Genomic DNA, 25,149 nt, shown 5'->3' on the forward strand with positions numbered 1-25,149 from the left:
TATCTTTTTTTTTTTGTGTAGTTAGTTTATATGACTTTGCATAATGATGTTCTTTAAAAAAAATAATTAAGTTTTGCTTTTCAATATTGATACATATTAAAAATTATTTGATTTTTTTCAACGTTTTTTTGTTGAAGTGAATATGGTCCTGTCAATAATATTTTTAATATCTTATTTCTTGCAATAATATGTGAAAGTGGTTGACATGTGTTTTTCGCTTCTATTTTTAGTATTATTTAAAATGGTTGAGTAATACGCATTAGATATCTTGATTCCTTTCTAAATGATATTAATGAATTATAAATAAATATATATACAACATTATAACATCATTTCGAATTTCGAAACTTTAACATATGAATCTATCACTTTATTGTATATGTTCTTCAGTTTTCTTATTATCAACGTGAGATTCGGATCTGGATTCCTACCACAGTATATTCCAAATTTAAAATATCAGGTTATTTCAACTGGCAATCAATATTAAACTTTCACATGAATTTTCCGCTAGAGCAACAAATGATATAAACATGCAACAGAGATTTTCTAGTTTTTAGATTATATAAGAAGGATTACAATCTCTAATGCAAACTCTGGACATGCATGTTTGAAACTTGATTGCCACTCGTACAAAAACGACACCATGAATGACTTATTTCAGTACCTAGGAGTTCTGATATAAGTCTTATTTTACAATAAACTTATTCATAATCAACAGCATAAGAAGCCAAATGAACAACTAAAGAAAGTTCCGGCGTTGCTTTAAGGGTGACACCTTAAAATTTGACAAAGCCCTTTTCCCTCAAGCTTTCCACAGTATCCTTGAGGCTCACTTCCAAAGGAGTAAATTGAAGTCCCAAACTCTTTGCTCTTTCCTTCGAAACCTGAAATACTGGAGGATATGGCTTATCTTCCGCACACCTGGTAATATTGTCGAAAGAGTGAGACGGTATTAGAAAAACTGAATCTTTTATGCAATCTTGAAACTAGGAAAATAAGTATACTCACTTATCTGGAAGTGGCAATGTTGGGTATACATCACGTAAAATCTGCACAGCCTGTGAGTGGTGTATGACTCTCTCAACTAATATATATCTTCCATTTGCTGAAGCATTCTCATATGCTAGAATATGAGCATTTGCAACATCTCTCACGTCGATCCATCCCAAAGTTATATTTTTAAATGTTGGCGAACCTGTATCGAGGTCATGGAACAGTTTCTTCAATCAGCTAAGAAGTTTCAGTTGAAAAAACTTGCATTGTGTAATGAAGATGCAGAAATTACCATTAACAAAATTTAAAACTGCAGCAGCACTGGTGTTAAGTTCTGGTTGCAAGAGAGGTCCACTAACCAATGCTGGATTTATTGTAACCAAGTCAATATTGTTTTCTTTTGCAAATTTCCATGCAGTCTCTTCGGCCAGTGTCTTTGAAAGATCATACCATCCCTAAAACATATATGCCAAATAGGAAGAAATATCAACAAGGTTGTAACAGCATACGTGAGCTTTATCAAAGTCCATGCACAGCATCTAATGAAAGGTTATCAGAGGAAACGGCACATACCCCATTTCTCCTACAGAATTCTGGGTCGGAAAACCAAGTCTCGTCAACCACCACATCAGGGGCTTTGGGCCTGTCGTTGTTCGCAACTGCCGCAACAGAAGAAGTTACAACCACGCGTTTCAGCGTCGCGGACTTCGCACACGATTTCAGAACATTCAGAGTCCCCTTCACAGCTGGATCCAACAACTCAGCCTGAAATACATAATATTATTATACGTAATCCACATATAAAACAAATGCACAAATCCCACTACAGAACGAAACAAACCTGCGGGTCCTTGGCGCCGATGAAAAAGGGAGAAGCAGTGTGAAACACAGCCTGACAACCTTGAACGGCAGAGTCAAAAGAACCTTCTTCTAGAAGATCGGCCTTGAAGAGATGCAATCTCTCCTTTGCACCATCAAGTTTAACCAAATGATCTACCTTTTTGGGATTATCTGCATATCACACATTATCCAATCTTTAATCTTCCAACTAATCACCCACGAAAACAAAAACTACATTAAAAAAACACATACTTGGGTCGCGAACGGTGGCATTAACAGTGTAACCGCGTTCGAGGAGAAACTTGACGAGCCAGGAAGCGATGAAACCGGAAGCGCCCGTAACACAGACAACTTGGCCAGTGCCGGTGGTCATTCTGGATTATGTTCTTCTGCTCTGAGATGAGTGTTGAATTGTGCTGTGTTAACTGAGTCTCAAAGTGAGGTTTTAAAAGAACCAAATTTGCTCAGAAGGGCACATGGGTTGGTAGTTACACATAAATAAACCATAGACATGTGCAAAACGGACACAGACAAAATTAATAATATAGTTGATTGTTAGGTAAGGTATCTTGACTTTGCAGATTTGGTTACGTTCATGATTTTCCTCAGAACTTCTTTTTATTCAATATTGAGTGACTCTATATTCAATAAAAAGAAGTTCCCGCCCAGGAAAATAATACGTATCTGCTGAATAATACGTAAAATAATAGGAAAAGTAATACTGAATATCATATAATAGTTGTAAAGATATAAGCAGATTATTTTAAGTCTAAACCGAGATGACGTATCTGCTGATGTTAACATACGTATCTGCTGATGTTAACATGTCCATACAATTATTTTGATACAATAATTCTAGAGACACTTTACATCTATTATTTTATTTAATATTTTTTATAAATACAAAAAATAATTTCTTAATAACCAAAATATCTTTAAAATAGTTGTCAACGGGTTTTTAATACTTATAGAGCAAATAAATTTTAATTTTAATATTATTTTTAAAAACATTGACTTTAAAATTTATAGAATTTTTTTTATAAAATATAATTAAAATCATAATTATTTTTGTACAGATTAAAAAAGTATTTATTCGAAAAGGAAACAATTTTGTATTAATTTGTCATAAATGTTAAAGTTCTTATAATTTACCTTATTGTTTTTCTTATATATATATATATATATATATATATATATATATATATATATATATATATATATATATATATATATATATATATATATATATATATATATTCTTGAGTATATATTATTTTAAGTACATTATGAATCCAACAAAACTGAAAAAACACATTAAAATACCTGAGAAAATTAGGTGTGAGTAAGTTATTGTCTTTAAGATCGCTATCACAATTAAATTGTTGGCATTCAATAAAATGATTCGCCACGTATTCTTCCGTGATTTTTCAGTCGATCAAAATGTACTAGAACCTTCTGTGTTTCATTGCTGAGTGTGATAGAATATTAGAGATTTCAAGATAGGTTTAAAAAGGGATGCTAATTTGACTCATGAGAGGTCTGAGTTGGTTGAGTTACAAATACAGTTTTTATTAGAGGATTCACTTGATTAAGTTAGAAAAAATATATATATTTAAATATAGGTTAAAGTAAATTAAAATTATTTAATATGTGAGTTAAATTAGTTGAAGAACTTGAGAGTAAATTGACTCGTCAACAAGAACTTTCAATAAATTTTGTTATTATTTTAAAAAATATATAACTATTTTTTTAATTATGTCTATTGATAATTTTTTTTGAAAAAAATTATAATTTTATGCAATAATATTATTTGAATAGTTTAAATATTTAATTTATTTGTTTAATAAATTATGTAGGTTCATATTTTAATTTTTAACTACGTTATTTTTATAATAATATTTGGTAAAATAAATTAATTTTAATTATACTATTACAAAGAAAATAAGTTGAATGCATATACTTCAATAAATATAGAATAGATTAAAAAGTTAAAATATTTTTAAATACGTTAATTTATTAGAATAGCTTCCTTTTTTAGCATAGATCTACGGACAGGTCACAAGATCCAAATAATGGCTTGAATGCTCTTGATAATTAGACTTGAATCCCTTGTTGCTCTAATGGAGGAGGAAGAGATCCACTTGAAAAAGATTCTTTGACGCTTAAGTCAGTAAGAGAGTTTAGGATCTATGAGTATGAGTCTCAGATATTAAATGAGTATTCCTTAAAAAATACTAGTTGTATTTATAGGATCCATATAGGTCGTGGACCTATATTATCAATTGAATAATACTTAACTTAAGTATATAATAACGCCGAGATGAGTTATCATATGTGGATATTGCTCCAATAGACGTAAGTTTTGGTTGTTCTAGAGTGCATAAGCTTAATGGGCCTTGTTGGGTCGTGCTCTTTAGTATGTCTATTGGGCCGAGTAGGAACACCACCAAATACACCCTTAGGTCTTGTTCACTTGAATGGATTTGGGGAAGAGTGATTGAGGGGATTTGAGAGAATTTGAAGATAAATTTTTTTGTTGTTTATTTGAGTGAATTTCGAGGTAAATGAGAGTGGATGTAGAAGTAAATTTTTTTAATCTGTCACGTCAATAAAATCCTACACTAATTCTCACAAACTTTACTTCCAAATCCACTCTCACTTACTTCCAAATTCACTCAAATAAACAACAAAAAAATTTACCTTCAAATCCCCTCAATCATTCTCTCCCAAATCCATTCAAGTGAACAAAGCCTTAGTCTTAGGAGTTTGATTTGGCATACATAAGTGTGTCTAATCCCTTAGTCGAGCCTTGACCGACTTGTATAGTGCATCAAACTAGATGCAACAAGTATGTCCATGTGACGCACTCCCACTATTGTGGCTCAAACATTCATTGTAAACATCTCTCAACTAGTTGAGTAACCCTCAAACGATCCACACCTAAAAGGTCCATGATAGCATACCAACCTTCTTTAAACTACAAGGCTTCATATTCAAACATAATTGTTTCACAATAGGTAGGTGTAGCAATACGAAAATGTCATCTAGTGTGACAGTCATCTCACAAACCAAGACATGGAACCTATTTGTCTTATGTCATCTCTCAATTTACATCAATATTAAACCTTTGTCGACGTAATTGTAATAAATATCACATAGAGACATCAAACCAGAATTCAACACAAAAATGTTGAATAGCCACATGATATGTTCCAAATTTGTTTAATTTTTTCTAAATGGAGACTGATTTGATCTCCCCTCGGTCTTACAAAAAATAATTAGATATAAAGTTTAAACAACTCATCAATCATTAAAATTCAAGTACTGTACTAACCTGACCTTGTCACAACGCATATGCAACATCCAAATAACTAGTCAAGACTGATGTATCATATGGATTCTTGGAAATCCACCTACTTCATCTTGTTCTTGAAAAACATCCTCTGTTTACTCAAGAACATCATCATGCTGCCTAATAACATCCTTTTGCTCCTTATGAACATCAACATGATGTAATGCCCCAGCCTCTTCAAGACGACTCCTTCTACGAGTTAATGTCGAAGGTCTCCTTCTCCGTTCATCTTGTGAAGAACTCTCAGCCCGATATGTAGATGCACCTTGTATTCTTTCCATATCTGTAAAAAACAAATTCATCAAATATTAAAACACCAAACATAGATAAAAATATAAAAGCACAAAAAAAACTTAAAAAAAATATAAAAATTGGATTTCGAAATTTGGTTAAGCTTTTTCAAATTTCAAATCTGGTTCCAAATCCAATTCACAACCTAACCGTTAATCGATTTTCGAAATCTAGTGAAAATAATAACCGAATTTTGACAAAATACACACAAATCCCCCGTTCAAGGAAAACAAAAACGAATATGTACCCATGGTGTCCGTCTGTAGGGATGAAGAAAAAGCTTGGTTTGTTTAGTGAGGAAGAAAACTCTATGTAGGCTTCTTTGAAAAATATTCGTTACTCATAACTTTTGACTTTCTCATAGAGGTCTAGCCTTTTGTACTACGTCAGAAGCTATGTTGTGTCTTGCAAAGGCAATAGTGTTTTGTACCAAAGAGATAGGTAAAAAGAATGAAGAAAACATTCCTAAAATATCTTCATGTTTTTAATCGTTCTTCTGATTCTAATGCAGGATTTTGAATAAAGGTAGTGTATTGATATGATCTGCACAAAAAAAGGAGAGCACAACACAACAAAAACAATAGTACTACAACATACATGAAATAAAACGTTGGACAATTGTAAGCGTTAGGCATTATATGTGTACTATCGTTAAGGCGTTGTCTATTTGAGTAACTTATAGTGTTTAGAATATTTTTAAATACAACGTCTAGCTTGCGTTTATTATCCTAAACGATTCACGTTATTAGACCGTATTTCCTTTAAACATATTAAACTTCAAAATTAGATTTGTTTAAACGATCCAATTTAACACATAACATTTAGACGATCTTGTCTTAACACGTAACATTTAAATTATCTTTATCTTAACAAAAGAAGAAAACTTCTGTGGCTTGCAAATAACGCTCACAACGGTCACGGATAAGGGGTCTTGTCGAAAATAGAAGAGGTGATCTCGTCTTTTATTGCTATAAAAAAATATATGTTTTAATGACACTTTGTTCGTCAACTTCTTAAGTGAAAAATCAAGAAAAATGAAACATATTGATTAAATAATATTTTAAAAAATGTTAGCTCTATTTGAAGATAGAAGAAGATGGAAGTGTGGAAGAAGAAATCAAAGTCATTTTTTAAGTTGAAGAAACACGAATTTCAAGAAAAAAAGTGGAGTTAGTTCATGTGAAGGCTTCTAAGTTAGTTTATATATATTAAAGGACATTATTTTCATGTAGCTGCTAAATTGATATCATGAAAATTTAGGATTAAATGAAATATATTACATGTAACTATAAATATATAAATTCTCAATATAATATAACTAGTATGTCGAATAAAATGAAACCTCTTCCATTTCTCAAAATCTCATTATATAGTTTTTTAACATCTCTTTTCGGTGTATTTCTGTAATTGTATAAATATAGTTTACTTGACCTAAAAAAATAAGTTAGATTTATGATATTGTGAATATAGTTTTCGTAGACAGTGCGATGTAACATGTAGTGTCTTTTAGTGAAACATCTATAGAAGAAATATATATATATATATATATATATATATATATATATATATATATATATATATATATATATATATATATATATAGTTTTCCTAGAAATTGTGCCATGAACATAATAACGTGAAGTGTCTTAGTGAAGCATCTATAATGCAAATATAAATCTGTAATAATGGATATCCTGTGCGTAAAGAAAAATTCACTAGGAGCTGGAATTTCTTGCTAAACCAATATGTAATATTTTTTTTCTATAAGTCTAAAAGACGAATTTTAATATTTTTCTAACTTACCACTTTTTAGGCTTGTGTTTGAAAATATTATTACTCTGAAGATTTAATTGAATGATTGATTACTCTTACTAGAAAAAAATTCTCTTTAATTCTTATACTTAAAATTGTTTCTTTTCTTTAGCTCAATATCACTTTTAAGTTTTTTAGCCTTTCTACTAGAGACTTAAGACATTAAAATTGTATAAAAGAATACTAAAAGGATTAAAAATGATGTGCAAAGTTTAAATAATGTTTGTAATGGTTACAGAGATTAGAAAAATAAAATTTTCCAACTAATGTGTCAGCTCAGTGTCTTCGTTCTAAGTTTTGATGACTTTACACTACACTGATTTTCAGTTAGCAGATTTAGATCAACAAAAATGATAGAATCATATTTTTCTACAAACATTTCTACAAAAAGAAAAAGAAAAAAGATGAGAAACTAGGAAGAAGTTATAATTAACTTTAGACAAATTAATACAAAATAATGATATTTGGAAACTAACAACTCTTATCAAATGTCAGGAAGCACTTGGATTAAAATGGGTGGTAAAAGGCAAGAAGAATTCTAGTGGAAATGTGAAAAATAAAAAGCACAACTTGTTGTAAAATGCTAAAAGCATGCACAAGCACTAGCAAAGAATTCGATGTTTTATGATCGAAGCAAGCATAACCAGATATCATTTCATAAGAGTCTATTTCTATAAGGAAGTGGAGCTCAATGTCAAGGCTGAAAATCAAGTTACATATATCTTCGCAAAGCCACTAAATTTTGAAGAGTTTTAGAGGTTAAGAGAAAATATTGGTGTGAAGAAGAAAATTTCAAATTAAGGGAGATAAATAATGTTATTGTAATTTGAAATAAATAAATATCTAAATGCATTTTGAGTTTCTCTAATTAAGGTCTAGAAAATCTAGAAAGTCTTATTAATAAGTGAAGGATGTAGAAAATTCCATATTGGAGCTTTAGTTAGATAAGATCCTAGAAGAAAATTCTAGATATAAGATCTTACAAAAGAGTCTAGATCTCTCCATTAGCATCTATAAATAATCCAATGTATTTGACATTTTTCGTGCAAGGAAATTTGAGTTCTCTCTTTCACTCCTCGCCTCTTCCTCGAAAAGCATATTCTTTCAAGAACATATTTTCTGTAAGGTAGTTGAGGTAAATTTAGATATTAAAATAAGAAAGTAGATTACGAATGGAAAAAGAGAGGTGTAAACCACACTAAGAATAACTTATTTCAGTACTTAGCAGTTCTGATATAAGTCATATTTTACAGTAAAATTTATTCATAAGCATGAGCATAAGAAGCCAAGTTAACAACTAAAGAAGGTTTTTCCACGTTGCTTGAGGGGTAACAACTTATAAGTTGGTAAACTTCTTTTCCTTCAAGCTCTCCACAGTATCCTTGAGGCTCACTTCCAAAGGGGTAAATTCAACCCCCAAGCTCTTTGCTTTTTCCTTCGAAACCTGGAAGATTGGATCATATGGCTTATCATCTACACACCTGGTAATATTATTGACAGAGTGAAACAATATTAGAAAGATAAAAAACAATAAAAACTTCAATTATTTATGTATAAAAAATTCATGTGTGAAAACATCATAATATCTAATCCCCGGCTAAGAGAAGAGTTATTGTCGTTGTAATTTTTGTAAATTATAATAGTTTTGTATGAGCATGAGTTACAATAGATTGATTTGATAAATTAAGACAAATTGTTGGTTGTATATAGTTTTATTTTAGGAAGGTTGTCATGCTGTTTTAGCCGGCTTTGTTACCAAAGTAGGCAAAAATGTGGTATTTATTACCAAAGTAGGTAAAAATTGACTAAAAGTGAAGTCGTGGGGTCCAAACGACTTCAAATGAAGAAGTCGTGCCCCCCCTGCACGACTTCACACTGTTCATAGCAACAGTGTTGAAGTCGTGCACCCCAAAACCGACTTCTGGGTCCTGTAATCGATTACCATTTTTTGGTAATCGATTACACAATGTTGAAATCCTGACCCCTGCAAGACTGGAAATGTGAAGGCAGAAAACATACTGGTAATCGATGACGCCATTTTGGTAATCGATTACCAGGTGGGTTATGTTGGAAGAAGCACTCTTGCGTGAAACTTTCTGGAAAAATCGCGCCCGGGCGCGGACGATCTGTATGTGGACGAGCGTTCACTGAAAATGGACGAGCGTCCAATGCTCCTGCCGAGCGTCCACTGAGCGCATATCGACGAGCGTCCTCTTAGCTAGATGGACGAACGTCCTCTTACTTTCTGGACGAGCGTTCTCTCTGCCTGGCTGGACGAGCGTCCTCTTCTGCCTGGACGAGAGTCCGCTTCTGCCTAGACGAGCGTCCTCTTCTGCCTTGCACCAAAACAACCTGGTAATCGATTACACATGTTTTGTAATCGATTACCAGTGCTTTTGGTGGCATACAAATTTGAAGTCGTGCAGGGTGGTCATGATTTCAACACTCTGTAATCGATTACCATTACATTGTAATCGATTACAAGGTCTTGAAGTCGTTTTTGGGGTGCACGACTTCAACACTGTTGCTATGAACAGTGTGAAGTCGTGCAGGGGGGCACGACTTCTTCATTTGAAGTCGTTTGGGCCCCCCACGACTTCCCCATTTTCGTAAATTTGGTTGAATTTGCCCATTTCGGTAATATTATAGACAAATATGCCTAGTTTAGTGCAAAAACCGTTTTAGCCTATATAATCTAAGGTTTTGTATAGTTTCAGATCACAAACGTTGAATGCATTTCAAGCAAGTAAACAAAGCACCAAATAGTAAGGTACAACAGATGGGGACTTATGTTCAGATTTACATGAATCGTATGCAGTCTTGAAACTGTCAAAATAATTATACTCACTTCTCCGGAAGTTGCAATGATGGATATAAATCACGTAAAATCTTCACAATGTCTGAGTAGTGTGCCACCCTGTCAACTAGTAAATATCTTCCATTGGCTGAAGCACTCTCATATGCTAGAACATGTGCAAGTGCAACATCTCTCACGTCCACAAATCCCAAAGTTACATTTTTAAATGTTGGTGAACCTGTATCAAGGCCATGTAACAGTTCTTCAATTTTCTAGGAATAGTTCAGCGAAAAAAAATACAGTGTAATAAAGAAGCAGACAGATCAAATAAAAATAAATAGAAATTACCATTAATTAAATTTAAAACTGCAGCAGAACTAGTGTTAAGTACTGGTTGCAGGAGAGGTCCAACAACCAATGCTGGGTTCATTGTAACCATGTCAATATTGTTTTCTTTTACAAATTTCCAGGCAGCCTCTTCGGCCAAAGTCTTTGAAAGGTTATACCATATCTAAAACATACAAAAGAAATATCAAGAAATGTGAAGAACAAGGTCAGATAACATGCATGCCAAACTATAGTAGGGAGTAACATGTAATGAAAGCTTATTAGAGGAAAAGGAACATACCCCATTTCTCTTACAGTATTCTGGGTCAGAATACCAAGTCTCGTCAACCACTACATTAGGGTTTTTAGGCCTGTCGTTGAACGAAACTGCAGCAATAGAAGAAGTTACAACCACGCGTTTCAGCGTCTTTGATTTCACGCACGATTTCAGAACATTCAGAGTCCCCTTCAAAGCTGGATCCAACAACTCAGTCTGAAATACATAAAGCAAAAACAAATTATTATACAGCCAAAGATAAAACAAGTGAACAAATCGAATTGCAATCGAAACAAACCTGCGGATCTTTGGCATTGTCAAAAAAGGGAGACGCAGTGTGGAACACACCGTGACAACCTTGAACGGCAGAGTCAAAGGAACCTTCTTCTAGAAGATTCGCCTTGACGAGATGCAATCTCTCCTTCGCACCATCAAGGCTGAGCAAGTGATCTACCTTTTTGGGATCACCTGCACATCACACATTATCCAATCTTTAATCTTCCAAATGATCACCACAAATATTCACCGACGAAAACAAAATCTATAGAAAACAAAAAAGAAAAACACGTACTTGTGTCGCGAACGGTGGCCCTCACGGTGTAACCGCGTTGTAGAAGAAACTTGACGACCCAGGAAGCAATGTAACCGGAAGCTCCGGTAACACACACTACTTGTCCGGCCTCGCTGGTCATTCTGGATTGTGTTCTTCTGCTCTGAGCTGAGTATAGAGTTTGTGCAATGTTCAATGAATCTAAAACTGAGGTTTTAAAAGACACAAAGTGTTGTTCAGAAGAGCACATGGATCGATGAATTAATACATAAAAAAATAGACATGCAAAAAACGCGAACCAGGCGGGTCAAGATAGAATATAGCCTATAGATAGCTGTGCGATTCTAATATTCTGAATCATGTTGAAAAAACAATATTTTTTTTCGTTTACAAAATAATACGAAAATTAAATTAAATATTGTATAATAGTGTCGAGGTATCCATCCATTGGAGGATATCGAGACAAAGATATTGAAAGCAATAATATAAGTAGGAGAAGGATGTCGACAACAAGATTAAGAAAGGAGGTCAGAGGTAGGAAAAAAGAAAATCGAAATAAAAACCAAAATAAGAAGTGAAATAAAGAAAGAATGATGGAAAATTTAAGAGATAGTTGGAAAAGATGTTCCCTAAAAAGAATGAAAAAAATGAATAACGCGAAATCGAAAAGAAACTAACATCTGAAAATACTCCTGCAGAGAATGAGTAGACATATATTTGACGCAAAGTGGAATTTTCTTTAAGAGCAAACATCGTACCGTAACACTAGCTAAAAATAAAAACAAGAAAACGTCACTAGAGGGAATATTTCAGAATCTTTTTCAATTAAATTGTTTGGAAGTGATGGCTAAATTGTAGTCCGTGGTTAGTAATTTATTAATCTAATGATATAGTGTCGAGGTATGCATGTGGGTACATAGTCATTTTTATAATTTTATCCTTTCATTTTTTTTAATAAAAACTCTCATCTTATTTTATATGTTATTTTATTGGGGATGACATGGGTCGGTGAGCACTGAGTAATGCTTACTGATACTTTTATCGAAAAACTAATGTGATTTCATTAGCTAATACATATATCTCCATATCAATATACACTAGTAAAAAATTGGATTTTTACAGCGCACATTATGCCACGGTTCACTAGAAACCGCAGCATAATGGTGCGCGGTGGCAGTTTTGTAAATAAATCGAAGGAATATGCCGCGGTTCAGAGGGGAACCGCGGCATATACGCCAGTCAACCATCCCCTTTGACGCCACGTCTGAAAAAAAAATTAAATAACAGCCTATATGCCGCGGTTCTCTGGAAAACCGCGGCATATACCCCTGCCAATTTATTGCAGGGGCTGACTGAGTCAGAGAATTTCAGAAGTTACAGGGGTATATGCCGCGGTTCTGAGAGTAACCGCAACCTATTCTCCTACCTGAAATAAATTTAAAATGAATTTGAAATATTTAGAGGAATATACCGCGGTTGCCCTCCGAACCGCGACATATAGTTTAAAAATAATTTCAAAAATGTCATCTTATACCGCGGTTGCCGCCGAACCGCGGCATATAGTTTAAAAATAATTTCAAAAATGCCATCTTATACCGCGGTTGCCGCCGAACCGCGGCATATAGTTTAAAAATAATTTCAAAAATGTCATCTTATACCGCGGTTGCCGCCGAACCGCGGCATATAGTTTAAAAATAATTTCAAAAATGCCATCTTATACCGCGGTTAAGTAGTGAACCGCGGTAGATTCCCCAGTCAGAGTTAAAAAATAAAACTTTGGAACAGTATCGTCTTGTTCGCGCAGACGCTCAACAACTTCGAGTTTTCTTCTCCCGCCGACCACCCATCTCAGTTCCCTCGTTTCTTCACCGTTTAAACTCAAAATTGTTCGGTCATTTCCCATTTTTGACGATAAAAAATAGTTTTAGCCGATCAAAATCGTTTGAAACGCCTGTCATTCCTCTCCGCTGTCATTCCCCTTTGTTGCACCAAGCTTTTTCGTCGCCCCTGTTCCAGGTATTTATGCCCTTTTGCATTCTTAACATGATTTCTTCATTAGTGGTAACTTTAACAAATTTTGATAACTTTAACAAATTTTGATTTTTTCCCAAATGTTGAATTCATATACACTAATTAATATGAATTGTCTTTTGCAGAGATTCAAGACACTACTATATGCAGGTCTGTTTTTGTGGTAGTGGATATCACAAAAACAGACCTGCAATTTTAAAAAACTGCAGGGGAATATGCCGCGGTTGTAACCCCAACCGCGGCATATAGTGGACAAATTTTTTTTTTTTAAAAAAAGGATTTAGGCAGCGGTTCTTTGGACAACCGCGGCATATTCCGCAACCTATATACCGCGGTCATAACCGCGGCTGGATATGCCGCGGTTCGTAAACCGCGACGTATAGTGAAAAATAACCGCGGTAAAAGCCCCTCGCTGCACTAGTGATATGTATAGAAAATCAACTTACACTTTTTATTTGAAGGAGTGGGATAAAATGAATTGTCTTTAACTAAATTGGAATTTTTTTTTTCAAATATTGATTATATTGAGTTACAAATGATAAGAATTAAAGATGTTTTAATGTAGGAATAATATATATAAAAAAATTAATTATTTATTCAAAGATAAAGTTATTTAGTAAGGGTTTGTTGGGAAACAGCGGTATTTGTTCCCTCCTTTGCTAACACAAAATGGACACTATGCGGAAGCTTAAAAAATAGTTGTGTATGCGTAGGAAAAAATAACACCGGAAATTTTAACGTAAAAAATCCTCTCGGAAAAAACCACGGGACCTAGTCCAGAAAATTATCTCCACTATGAAAGTAGGATTACAGTGTTTCTCTCACTCTTTGAGGATCTCTCAATAAATCTCACCCTCTCGGATGGTATACAAAAACACTCTATTTTGCACACTCACAGTTTCTACTACACAGTGTCTTTCACCTCTCAGTGATGTTTCTCTCTTCACGGTAGTACCCGTGGCTTTCTCTCTTTCTCCTCTTGAATTCTTTCTTCACCGTTTGATTCTTGGTGAGTTATGTTTTGCTGCACATTTTGCATTCATTTTATAATGAATGAAGGAAGAAAGGACAAGAAACATGGTTGGTGCATTGGAGCAATTTAAGGAGCTTTAATGAAGGTGGAAGACATTCTTCCTCAATATATGGTATATGAAAACATTGACCCTTGTTTTCAGCATGTGGATGGGTCCCATTTTTGTTTTTATCCAACAAAACTCCCCCATAAAACTCAAAATGGGTATTCCATCCTTCATTCCATCATTGCATCCTGTCTTTAGTTGGAAGGTACCATGACACCAGCACCTTGACAATAATCTTCAACCTTCTTGGTTGGTATTGACTTAGTCATCATGTCAGACCAATTTAAGTCTGTATGGATTTTCTCTATCTTCAACTTCTTCTCATCCAACGCTTCTCGTATCCAATGATATCGGACGTCGATATGCTTCGAGCGTGAATGGAACATGGGGTTCTTGGTTAGATGAATGGCACTTTGATTATCACAATTCACCACATAATCATCTTGATCATGTCCTAATTCACTTAGGAAATTCTTCATCCATAGCATCTCTTTAGAGGCTTCAGTCACCGCTACATACTCTGCTTCAGCAGTAGACAATGTCACACATTTTTGTAGCTTTGACTGCCAAGAAACAGCTCCCCCTGCAAAAGTAATCAGATAACCTAATGTTGACTTCCTTGAATCGACATCTCCAGCCATGTTTGAGTCTGAATATCCGATTAGCTTTAGATCTCCATTGCCAAAACACAAGCTTCTTTTAACATATCCTCTTAGATACCTTAGTATCCACTTAACAGCTTCCCAATGCTCCTTTCCTGGATTTGACAGGAATCTGCTCACAACTCCTACAACATAGCCAATATCTGGCCTTGTATAAACCATTGCATACATAAGGCTACCCACGGCAGAAGAGTAGGGTACCTTGTTCATTTCTACTTTTTCTTCTTCATTCTTTGGACATTGCAACTTGCTGAGTTTGAAATGTCCAGCAATTGGAACACGAGCAGATTTGGCATTGTGCATGTTGAACCTTTTGAGAATCTTCTCACTGTAATCTTCTTGAGATACCCATAGCATTCTTCTAGAACGATCTCTGGAGATTTTCATTCCAAGTATCTTTTTCACTACACCCAGGTCTTTCATGGCAAAAGACTTACTCAATGCCTTCTTGAGAGCAGTTATTTTAATTTTGTCCTTCCCTACAATCAACATATCATTAACATACAAGAGAAGTATGATGGACTCACCATTTTCATAATGCTTCACAAACACGCAATGGTCTGCGGAGGTCTTCTTGAAATTATGTTGGATCATGAAGGAATCAAATTTCTTGTACCATTGTCTTGGAGCTTGCTTCAGACCATAGAGACTTTTCTTCAGACGACACACAAAGTGTTCTTTGCATGGTTCTTCAAAACCCTCTGGTTGCTTCATGTAAATTTCTTCCTCTAGGTCTCCATGTAAGAATGTTGTTTTGACGTCCAATTGTTCAATCTCCAGGTCTAGTGTTGCTGCCAGACCGAGAATCGCTCTAATGGATGTCATCTTCACTACTGGTGAGAATATTTCATCAAAGTCTATTCCTTTATTCTGGTTGCACCCCTTCACGACAATTCGTGCTTTGTACCTTGGGCTTAGGTTGTTCTCTTCATTCTTGAGCTTGAACACCCATTTGTTCTGCAATGCTCTTCTTTCTTTTGGTAATTCTACCAAATCATAAGTCTAATTTTCCTTTAAGGATTGCATCTCTTCTTCCATGGCTTGAAACCATTTGTCTTTGTCTTTCATCTCCATTGCTTCTACAATGCTTTGAGGTTCACCTTCATCAGTAAAATTAACATATTCATCTGAAAAATACCTTCTTGACGGTTGCTTCTGCCTTGTTGATCGCCTCAATTGGGTTTGTTGCGGAGCATTCTCAATTGCTTGATCTTCTACCGTCAGATTAGGTTGATCTGCTTCTTCAGCCATCTCATCAAGTTGTAACTCCTGATTTGTCTCAGCTTGACGAGTCTCTCCCCCTAAGTTGTTCATCACAATAGGGCTTTGATCACTTATCAGCTTAAGTGTTGGTTTCTCCACTTTCTTGATGTCTTGGATTGTCTGATCTTCAAAGAACACCACATCTTTGCTTCGAACAATCTTTCTGTTTGCAGGATCCCATAATCTAAAACCAAATTCATCTCTTGGAGAACCAAGATATATGCACTCTTTCGCCTTAGCATCGAGCTTTGCTCTTTCATCTTTCGGAATGTGAACTGATGCCTTACATAGACTCTCAAGTTGCGATATGAGGCCTTTTTACCGAACCATACTTCTTCTGGTATCTTACCGTTTAATGGTCTTGATGGTGATAAGTTGATCAAATGAGTTGCTGTTAACACGACTTCCCCTCAGAATGACTTGGGAAGTTTTGCGTGAAACAACATGTTTCTGACTTTCTCGGAAATCGTTCTGGTATTTTTTTTAAAATAGCTTATATAAAAGTTTATTATTATAATTGATAAAATATAAATATAGTTTAAATTCAATTAAAAATTTACATTTCAAGACTGCTTATGAAGAGGTGAATCTCGTACTCCCAGGCGTTTCATGAATTATTTGCAATCTACGATAAAAAAGAATGAAAAAAAAAAGGAAAATCAATCTTGTCCTGTAAGCGCAAATCTCGCACCTAAAAACTTGTTAACAATAAAAAACCAGAAAACATTACTCGAGGCAACATTTCAGAATCTTTTTGAGTTAAATTTGTAGATATTAATAATTTATTGCGGCGATACGTATGTCGGGTACATAGTTTATCACTTCGTCTTTTATAATATACTCTCATCTAGTAAATCATCTTATTTTATACGTTATTCGATTTGTGATGAGATATGTCGGTGGTTTCTGCCCAGAAAATCCACACACACTTACTTCTATTGAAGGAGAGAAGAATAAAATAAATGGTCTTTATTAATATGTTGGAATATCAACACTTTTTTGTCCATATATTAATAAATATACTGATCGATTGATGTTGAGTTATAAAGAATGGGATTGAGTTTTAGAGTGAAAAAAAATGATTTTCTTGTGTGGAAAAAGGTACATTGATGGAGAATAATATATATATATATATATATATATATATATATATATATATATATTTGTTAATTTGCGTACGCCTGTTTTTTTAGTTGGTATATTTTAGAAATGTGTATCGAGTTTTAATAGACAAAAATACTTGGTTAAAGGTATTTGAATAATTTTCATTCTCAAAACTAAAAAAAAAACAAGAAACCGCTAAATCCTTACTCACTTCTCTCATTCCTCTCAACTCTTTCTCTTTCATCTCTCTCACTCTGGCATCCTATTGTCTTATCTAATTTTTACAAGCATGATGACATTAAAGGAATTGATAATTGATCTCGAAAAAATCAGAACTCGTTAAACAATTTCTTACAAAAAATGATTTCATAATGAATTTTCATTTTATAATTTTTGTCTTATCTAATTTTATCTAATTTTCACCGGCATAATGACATATGAAGAAATTGGTAATTGGCCTATTAGTGAAGATGATGAAATTGAAGAGATCTTGAATGAACCTTTCCCTGAAGGTGAATATATCAATGACTCAACCCTTTACAAAGGCAAATTGTTTAACACCGAGTGTTTTTTGATTTTTTCACTTGGGGATATAGGGATGACAGAGAAAATGTTACAGTGATAGAGATGAAAGAGAAAGGATTGAGAGAAATGAGAGAGGTGAGTAAGGGTTTCGATACACATTGTTAAAATGTATCAATTGAAAAACAAACGTACGCAAATTAGTAAATCCCATATATATATATTATTTATCAATCATTTGAATTTGATATCTTTCACAATAATTCAATTTACTTGACATGAGTTTGTTTTAATTGGGTAGTAAATTTAGAAGTTTTTTCAATATGTTTTAACGTGTTTGAATGTTTTTTTATCCTTAGAATAAATTTAACAAATAATTCACTTAACTTAATTCTTGTTTAATATGGTCTTCAATTAATTCATAATTTTTTTTCATTAATTATATTTTTAGTATTTTATTTATTCTTTATTTAACAAGTAGACGATAGATAGAGGAAAATATAAAATGAAGAATGATGATGAATTCATTCTTCATCTCAATTAGGTTTTTTTTTGTTGTCTTGACTAGGGATGGCAAAAAAATCCGCGCCCGCGGATATCCGCGGATAAAATCCGCGACAGATAGTTGGTACCCGCGGATATTTACTATCCGCGGGTTGCGGGTAGCGGGTTTTTTAATACCCGCTTATAAACGGGTCGGGTGCGGGTATTATACTATCCGTATCCACGGATATCCGCTACCCGCAAAAAATAAAAATAAAAATTTAATTTATATTTTATTAAGTTAAATTTAATTAAAATTAACATTAATTTATATTTTATAAAGTTAAATATAATTAAAATTAAATTTTAATTTATATTTAATTTAATATATATTATATTTTATATATTTTTTGTAATTTTATTTAAATTTTATTATAATATTTTATAAAAATATATTTTTTTAAATATTTATGGGATATCCACGGGTATCCACGGATATCCGCGGGTTTTAAAATATCCGCGGATATTTTTTAAGCGGATATCCGTGCGGGTAGCAGGTCGGGTAGCGGGTGGATTTTTTTTTGTCGGGTCGGGTTGTGGGTAGGCACTATCCATGCCCGACCCGATCCGTTGCCATCCCTAGTCTTGACACATCTTTCTATTATATTTAACTTATTGATCTCACTATATTTTCAAATCGAACTAAATAATCTCAATATTATACCTGAATCAACTCAGTTCGATCTTAAGTATACATCGATTTGATTCGATATTTGATCAAAGTCAAAGATCGAGTTGACTAGGCTTAATCCAATAGTTAAGATTAATGATGAGAAAAATAAATAATCACCTAACATTTTCAAAAATACAACACAATATAACATTTCTTACTCGTATTTCATGGAGACAAAATTGATTTTGTAGTAAATTGTGTAATCTAGAAACTAGAAATAGAATAAACAACATTTCTTACTCGTATTTCATGGAGACAAAAATGATTTTGTAGTAAATTGTGTAATCTTGAAACTAGAAATAGAATAAACAGAAGGTATTTGTGTTCATCATCATATTTGATATTTCTTGTGCATTTCTTATAATTTACATTTAACATTTCTAATCATCTATGTTTCACAATTTAACTTTTCTTTTACTATTTTTTTTTAGATTCCCTTAAAATTAATAAATCAATTTTTTCTAAAGCTTTTTCCATTTTAATACAATGTATGGACTTTATGTTTTCATATATTTTAAAGATAGAGGATGTGTTTGATAAAAGCATAGTAAAAGTATTTTGAATGGAAATAATGTGTTTTGTGAATCTATTTATCATTAATAGTTAAAGATTTCATACATTCAAATTGAAAATCTATCACTGTAGGCCATACTACAAATTCACATCAATAATGACTAATGAGTCTCTAGACAACTCCATTGTCAAACGAGTCAAATTCACAAGTCTTATTTACAAGTTGTCTTAATACAAACAATACCAGACATGTACAAATATTTTCTATTAATTTATAAAAATTAATAATGAGGTTAAAAATTTTAAAATTTTCAACATACACATTTCTTTTACCTCTTTTAAAATATTTGGTTTTCTTGATTTACAAAAATAAGTACATAATCATAATAATATTAATAAAAATAGAATATTTCATTTTAACGTATTTAATATTTTATAATTTAGTAATTATTATTCGTTAAAATAATAGTTATATAAAAAATTCAATTGTTTTTATTATTTTTATTATCATAAAAAAAGTCTAAAAATATAAAATCAAAATATTCCAGTGGTTTAAATCTGTAATACAAACACTACTTCACACAAAGAACAACCTTATTTCAGTACTCACGAGTTCTGATTTAAGTCTTATTTTGCAGAGTAAATATGTTCATAAGCATGAGAATAAGAAGCCATATGAACGACTACAGAAGGTTTCCACCTTTTCCTGAAGGGTAACAACTTAAAATTTGGTAAACTTCTTTTCCTTCAAGCTCTCTACAGTCTCCTTGAGGCTCACTTCCAAAGGAGTATATTCAATCCCTAAGCTCTTTGCTTTTTCCTTCGAAACTTTAAACACTGGCACATATGGCTTATCGTCTTCACACCTGGTATCAAAAACAACAAAAACTCGAATTAGTTAGAATTATACAAATGCAAAAACAAAATTAGACCTCAAATCAAATTCACCTTTTATATATAAATGTACACTATTTTGATGATAATATCAAAATAATTATACTCACTTTTCAGGAAGTTGCAATGTAGGGTATAAATCTCGTAAAATCTTCACAACGTCTGAGTAGTGTACCACTCTTTCAACTAGTAGATATCTTCCATTAGCTGAAGCATTCTCATATGCTAGAATATGGGCAATTGCAACATCTCTCACGTCGACCCATCTAAAACAATCATTTTTAAATGTTGGCGCACCTGTATCAAGGCGATGGAACCGTTTTTTCAATTATCTAAAAATAGTACAGCAAAATAGCATAACATAGTTTGAGTAGAAAAATCATAAAATATTATTAACCCTCCTTCTCTTGTTCCATTTTAGTTGCTATTTCATTATTTTATATTTCCTTCTCATTTTAATTGATTCATACAAGGTTTGAGTTCAAAAAAATTACATTGTGTAATCAAGATGCAGCCAAATAAAATAAAATAGAAATTTTAGAGCATAATGTAAACAGTAATTACCATTAACTAAATTTAAAACCATAGCGGCACTAGTGTTAAGCTCTGGTTGCAAGAGAGGTCCAATAACCAATGCCGGGTTCATTGTAACCATGTCAATACTGTTTTCTTTCACAAATTTCCAGGCAGCATCTTCGGCCAAAGTCTTTGAAAGGACATACCATAACTAAAACATAAATAGGAAATAGCAAAAGTAAGAAGAACAAGGTAACATAATATGCATTACAAATTATAACACTTTGTTGACATTTGAATAAATGTAAGTATTACAGTGCAGTACTTTTTGTGTAATGCATACAAAATCACAACTATCATATGAACAAAACGAGACAAGCAGATTAAATTGTTTAGTAGTGTAGTGTAGCTACACATGACAATAAGTGAACAATGAGTGCATAATATCAAAATTACAACAAACCTAATTAATCATATGAAGCAAATCTAGTCTGCAAATGGGATGAAGCTACATAATTGTTGGTGTTTACTTGTATGCTTTGTTTGAGAAACCTACGACTTTCTCTACAGGATTTTTTAGTTGTCCGCTATCCACCTCTGTTTTAGATTTTAAACCATTGGCTATAACATCAAACTTAATAGGTAAAACATTAGCCATATTGTGAAAAGCTTTTTTGTGCACTTAGATGCTTTGGAAAGCAAAGAATAGAAGACATTCTCAGCTGAAAGTTATTGATTGTGTCCTTGTGAAATACTATGTTGATTTTTCCATCAATGGTGTTAAGCCAATGGTTTCTTTGGAAGATTTGACTCACATATAAAAGTGGAAGTAAACAGCAATCTTGCATTCATAATTTTCTTTTTAGGACACACATATACATATATATTGTCCATGTATAATTTTTGTCTTTTAAGAAACACAAAAGTTTACCACACTTACTATTTTTGTGGTTTTCCACAATGAAGTTTTCATCTCGATAATATTATTAAGGATTAACATGTAATGAAAGTTTATTAGAGAAAACGGCCCATACCCCCGGTCTCTTACAGAATTCTGGGTCAGAGTACCAAGTCTCATCAACCACCACATCAGGGGTTTTAGGCCTGTCGCTGAACCCAACTGCAGCAAAAGAAGAAGTTAAAACCACTCGTTTCAGCGTCGGCGAGTTCACACACGATCTCAGAACATTCAGAGTCCCCTTCACAGCTGGATCCAACAACTCAATCTGAAACATATAAAGTAAAAACAAATTATTATACAGCCATGGATAAAAAAAGAATGAACAAATCCAATTGCAATCGAAATAAACCTGCGGATCTTTGGCATTGTTAAAAAAGGGAGAAGCAGTGTGAAAGACTACGTGACAACCTTGAACGGCAGAGTCAAAGGAACCTTCTTCTAGAAGATTCGCCTTGAAGAGATGCAATCTCTCTTTCGCACCATCAAGGTTAAGCAAGTGATCCACCTTTCTGGGATCATCTGCACATCACACATTATACTGAATATGGCAAACGAGAGAAGCTCTGCATTGAGCCATGGCAGAGACGCACAGAAAAGGAATCAACGAAGAAGAAGAAAAGAGAAGAAGACAGGTATGTATTTCATAATCTTTCTGATGAAAAGTATTTCAAAACAAAAGAATGAACAGGTTTTTGAAAGAGGGAACAAAACTAAACCCTAGATTACTGATAAAACCAGTAATCTTGACCCTAACAGATCCAATACATTATCCAATTTTAGTTTTCGAAATAGTAATGCAACACCATCACTACGAATAATCACTGACGAAAACAGAACAATAAAAACACATACTTGGGTCGCGAACAGTGGCCTTAACAGTGTAACCGCGTTCGAGAAGAAACTTAACGAGCCAGGAAGCGATATAACCGGAAGCGCCGGTGACACAGACTACTTGTCCTGCTCCGCTGCTCATTCTGGATTATCTTCTTTTGCTCTGAACGACGAAAAATTTTCAAAAAATGGTAATTGGTATATTAGTACATCTTTAAGAAGAAACACGTGGCTTGTAATTATCTCAAACGAAAATGTAAGTTGAAACCATTTGACTGCATTCTTAGCGCGGTAAATAGCCAAAAATGATATGTTAACACTTTTTTTAATAACATTTTGATACTCTGTCAATATTTACATGGATTTTTAATTTATTTTTGAAGATATCGAATTAAAAGATTTTAATATTAAAAACGAAATTATCAAGTTTGTTAGGTGCGAGATTTTCTTTCTTTCTTCGTTGCAACTTGAGATCGGAAAACATAGCTCTATTTTGCTCCATTGGTTTCTCAATGTAGATTTTTCGATGTGAATTTTTCGATGAAACATATTGTTTCAATGTTGCTTTTCTTTCATTTCTTGTTGTGTGTTTGGATTTATTTCGGGGAAGTTCAACAACACATTTTTAAGTAAAATACATAATCTCGTTTCGTTAGTGATTAAAAATTTAATTTTTTTTATTATGTGGTCAATGTTACGTGAAAGTTGTTTTTTTTATAATGTTGTTATTTAACTTTGTTGTTGATTTATGGTTCATTCTTTTTGAATGAATAAGATCTTTACCAGGAATGACTACTTGTATATTTGGACATACAAAAAAGAAGATAAATGACGGTTTATATATTTGACATCAATTATTTTCATATTGTTGATGAAGTAATGGTATGGTTATTTTTTATTGTATTGTAGATTTGTCTTCATACATGGTGTGACAAAAAATACATTGTTGAAATGAATGGTATTCTTAGGGATACAAATCGTCGTAGAAGGATTGGAGAGACACTTTTCAAATGATGTTTGTATAACGAGAGACCTTTAGACATATTTATACAAGGAATGACTTGTATAAGTAGACATACAAAAGAGAAAATAAATGACATGTTTAATTGGAAAGGGTTTATATATTTGACATCAATTATTTTCATATTATTGATGAAGTAATGGTATGGTTATTTTTTTATGGTATTGTATATTTGTCTTCATACATAGTTTGACAAAAAATACATTGTTGAAATGAATGGTATTCTTAAGGATACAAATCGTACAAGGATTGGAGAGACACTTTTCAAATGGTGTTTATATATTGAGAGACCTTTAGACATATGTTGTCTTTTATTGAAGGAGATGGTTAGTCGATGAGTATCTTTGAATCAATCCTTTCGTGTGACGCAAAGATAGGTGCCCTCAACAAGTATAATTGTAGGTATGTGTTTGATGTTGGCTATAGGTGGACTAAAGTAGAATTTGATGAAAATTTATGTGGTGTTATAAGTTCACTTTTTAGTTCAAAAGCAATAACCATTAAATATATTATTAAAATGATGAAATGTATTGTATGTATTAATAAAGATGGTGTAGACAATATTTGTTGTTTATATATATTGGTTTGTTTTGTTGTGCTTTATTTTTCTAGAAAATAAAAAAGTTATAAGTAATATGTCTTGTACAATATTAGACAATACTGATAGTTCGTCAAACTATAAATGGACAAATGTTGTTCATAGTTTTTTGGTGAAAAAGTCCCAATTACATTGTTTAAAACTTTAAAACATAAAGAACTTTTAATAAGCCTAAGTATTTCACATTTTCTCGCGTCTCTATCATGCATATGAAACATTTGCAACATTTGCTACTCCCGTATAACCAAAGGTCATATGATCATCGCAAGGCACAAACACAAACACAAACAAGTATAGGCAAACTACCATTAACACCACCATTAACAATATAATGTATGAATAACAAATAATCACAACATAACAACCACACATTCATCTATAGCATTATCCTCACTAACATTATCATTTTCACACCATGATCTCACTAGTACAAAAACAACGTATAACGTCACGCGTTCAACGTCCAACCACTGAATAACCAACGTTAAAAATGAGCGACGACATTTTTGTAAATAAATGCAATTATAAAACGTCGAATGACTTTTAAATTCAACGTCAAAAGGTTAGTGAATTCAATAAAAAATTGAGCAGGAGATTGAAAATTCATTCACTTTATCTTAACGCGCGATACCCTCTTCTCTTCTCAAACTTTTCTCGAACGAAGTTTGACAAGCATCACATTTATTCTTTCTTTCATTT

At 33.0% G+C, this 25,149-nt stretch overlaps 3 protein-coding genes across 3 annotated transcripts; all 3 read right to left on the reverse strand.

Annotated features, from left to right (window-relative positions):
* Positions 1-520: 520 nt before the first annotated feature.
* LOC124843558 (cinnamoyl-CoA reductase CAD2-like) lies at positions 521-2,271 on the reverse strand. The gene is made up of 6 exons (XM_047320331.2): positions 2,086-2,271; positions 1,835-2,004; positions 1,567-1,758; positions 1,286-1,448; positions 1,009-1,195; positions 521-921 (listed from the first exon to the last, which is right to left on the reverse strand). The coding sequence occupies exons 1-6, from the start codon at positions 2,204-2,206 to the stop codon at positions 777-779; spliced, it is 978 nt and encodes a 325-aa protein (XP_047176287.2). The 5' UTR covers positions 2,207-2,271; the 3' UTR covers positions 521-776.
* A 6,165-nt stretch (positions 2,272-8,436) lies between these two features.
* Positions 8,437-11,454, reverse strand: LOC124843556 (cinnamoyl-CoA reductase CAD2-like). The gene is made up of 6 exons (XM_088104277.1): positions 11,261-11,454; positions 10,988-11,157; positions 10,714-10,905; positions 10,434-10,596; positions 10,137-10,323; positions 8,437-8,769 (listed from the first exon to the last, which is right to left on the reverse strand). The coding sequence occupies exons 1-6, from the start codon at positions 11,379-11,381 to the stop codon at positions 8,625-8,627; spliced, it is 978 nt and encodes a 325-aa protein (XP_087960403.1). The 5' UTR covers positions 11,382-11,454; the 3' UTR covers positions 8,437-8,624.
* An 8,696-nt stretch (positions 11,455-20,150) lies between these two features.
* On the reverse strand, positions 20,151-23,019 carry LOC124823194 (cinnamoyl-CoA reductase CAD2-like). The gene is made up of 6 exons (XM_047295364.2): positions 22,853-23,019; positions 22,350-22,519; positions 22,074-22,265; positions 21,088-21,250; positions 20,634-20,820; positions 20,151-20,495 (listed from the first exon to the last, which is right to left on the reverse strand). The coding sequence occupies exons 1-6, from the start codon at positions 22,971-22,973 to the stop codon at positions 20,351-20,353; spliced, it is 978 nt and encodes a 325-aa protein (XP_047151320.1). The 5' UTR covers positions 22,974-23,019; the 3' UTR covers positions 20,151-20,350.
* Between the last annotated feature and the right edge of the window lie 2,130 nt (positions 23,020-25,149).

This window comes from Vigna umbellata, chromosome 1 (genome assembly GCF_029865625.1).
Source record: "Vigna umbellata cultivar VRB3 chromosome 1, Vumbellata_1.0, whole genome shotgun sequence".
Lineage (NCBI taxonomy): Eukaryota > Viridiplantae > Streptophyta > Magnoliopsida > Fabales > Fabaceae > Vigna > Vigna umbellata.

Bases quoted from the DNA above. Each gene is read 5' to 3' on its own strand.
- LOC124843558 (XM_047320331.2), bottom strand. From the start codon at position 2,206: ATGACCACCGGCACTGGCCAAGTTGTCTGTGTTACGGGCGCTTCCGGT. The intron at 1,759-1,834 runs GTTTGTTTCGTT...TATGTATTTCAG, and splicing joins TCGGCGCCAAGGACCCGCAG to GCTGAGTTGTTGGATCCAGC. The intron at 1,449-1,566 runs GTATGTGCCGTT...TATATGTTTTAG, and splicing joins AATTCTGTAGGAGAAATGGG to GGATGGTATGATCTTTCAAA.
- LOC124843556 (XM_088104277.1), bottom strand. From the start codon at position 11,381: ATGACCAGCGAGGCCGGACAAGTAGTGTGTGTTACCGGAGCTTCCGGT. The intron at 10,597-10,713 runs GTATGTTCCTTT...TGTATGTTTTAG, and splicing joins AATACTGTAAGAGAAATGGG to ATATGGTATAACCTTTCAAA. The intron at 8,770-10,136 runs GTGAGTATAATT...TAATATTACCAG, and splicing joins TCATTGCAACTTCCGGAGAA to GTGTGTAGATGATAAGCCAT.
- LOC124823194 (XM_047295364.2), bottom strand. From the start codon at position 22,973: ATGAGCAGCGGAGCAGGACAAGTAGTCTGTGTCACCGGCGCTTCCGGT. The intron at 22,266-22,349 runs GTTTATTTCGAT...TATATGTTTCAG, and splicing joins ACAATGCCAAAGATCCGCAG to ATTGAGTTGTTGGATCCAGC. The intron at 20,821-21,087 runs GTAATTACTGTT...GCCTTGATACAG, and splicing joins GGTTTTAAATTTAGTTAATG to GTGCGCCAACATTTAAAAAT.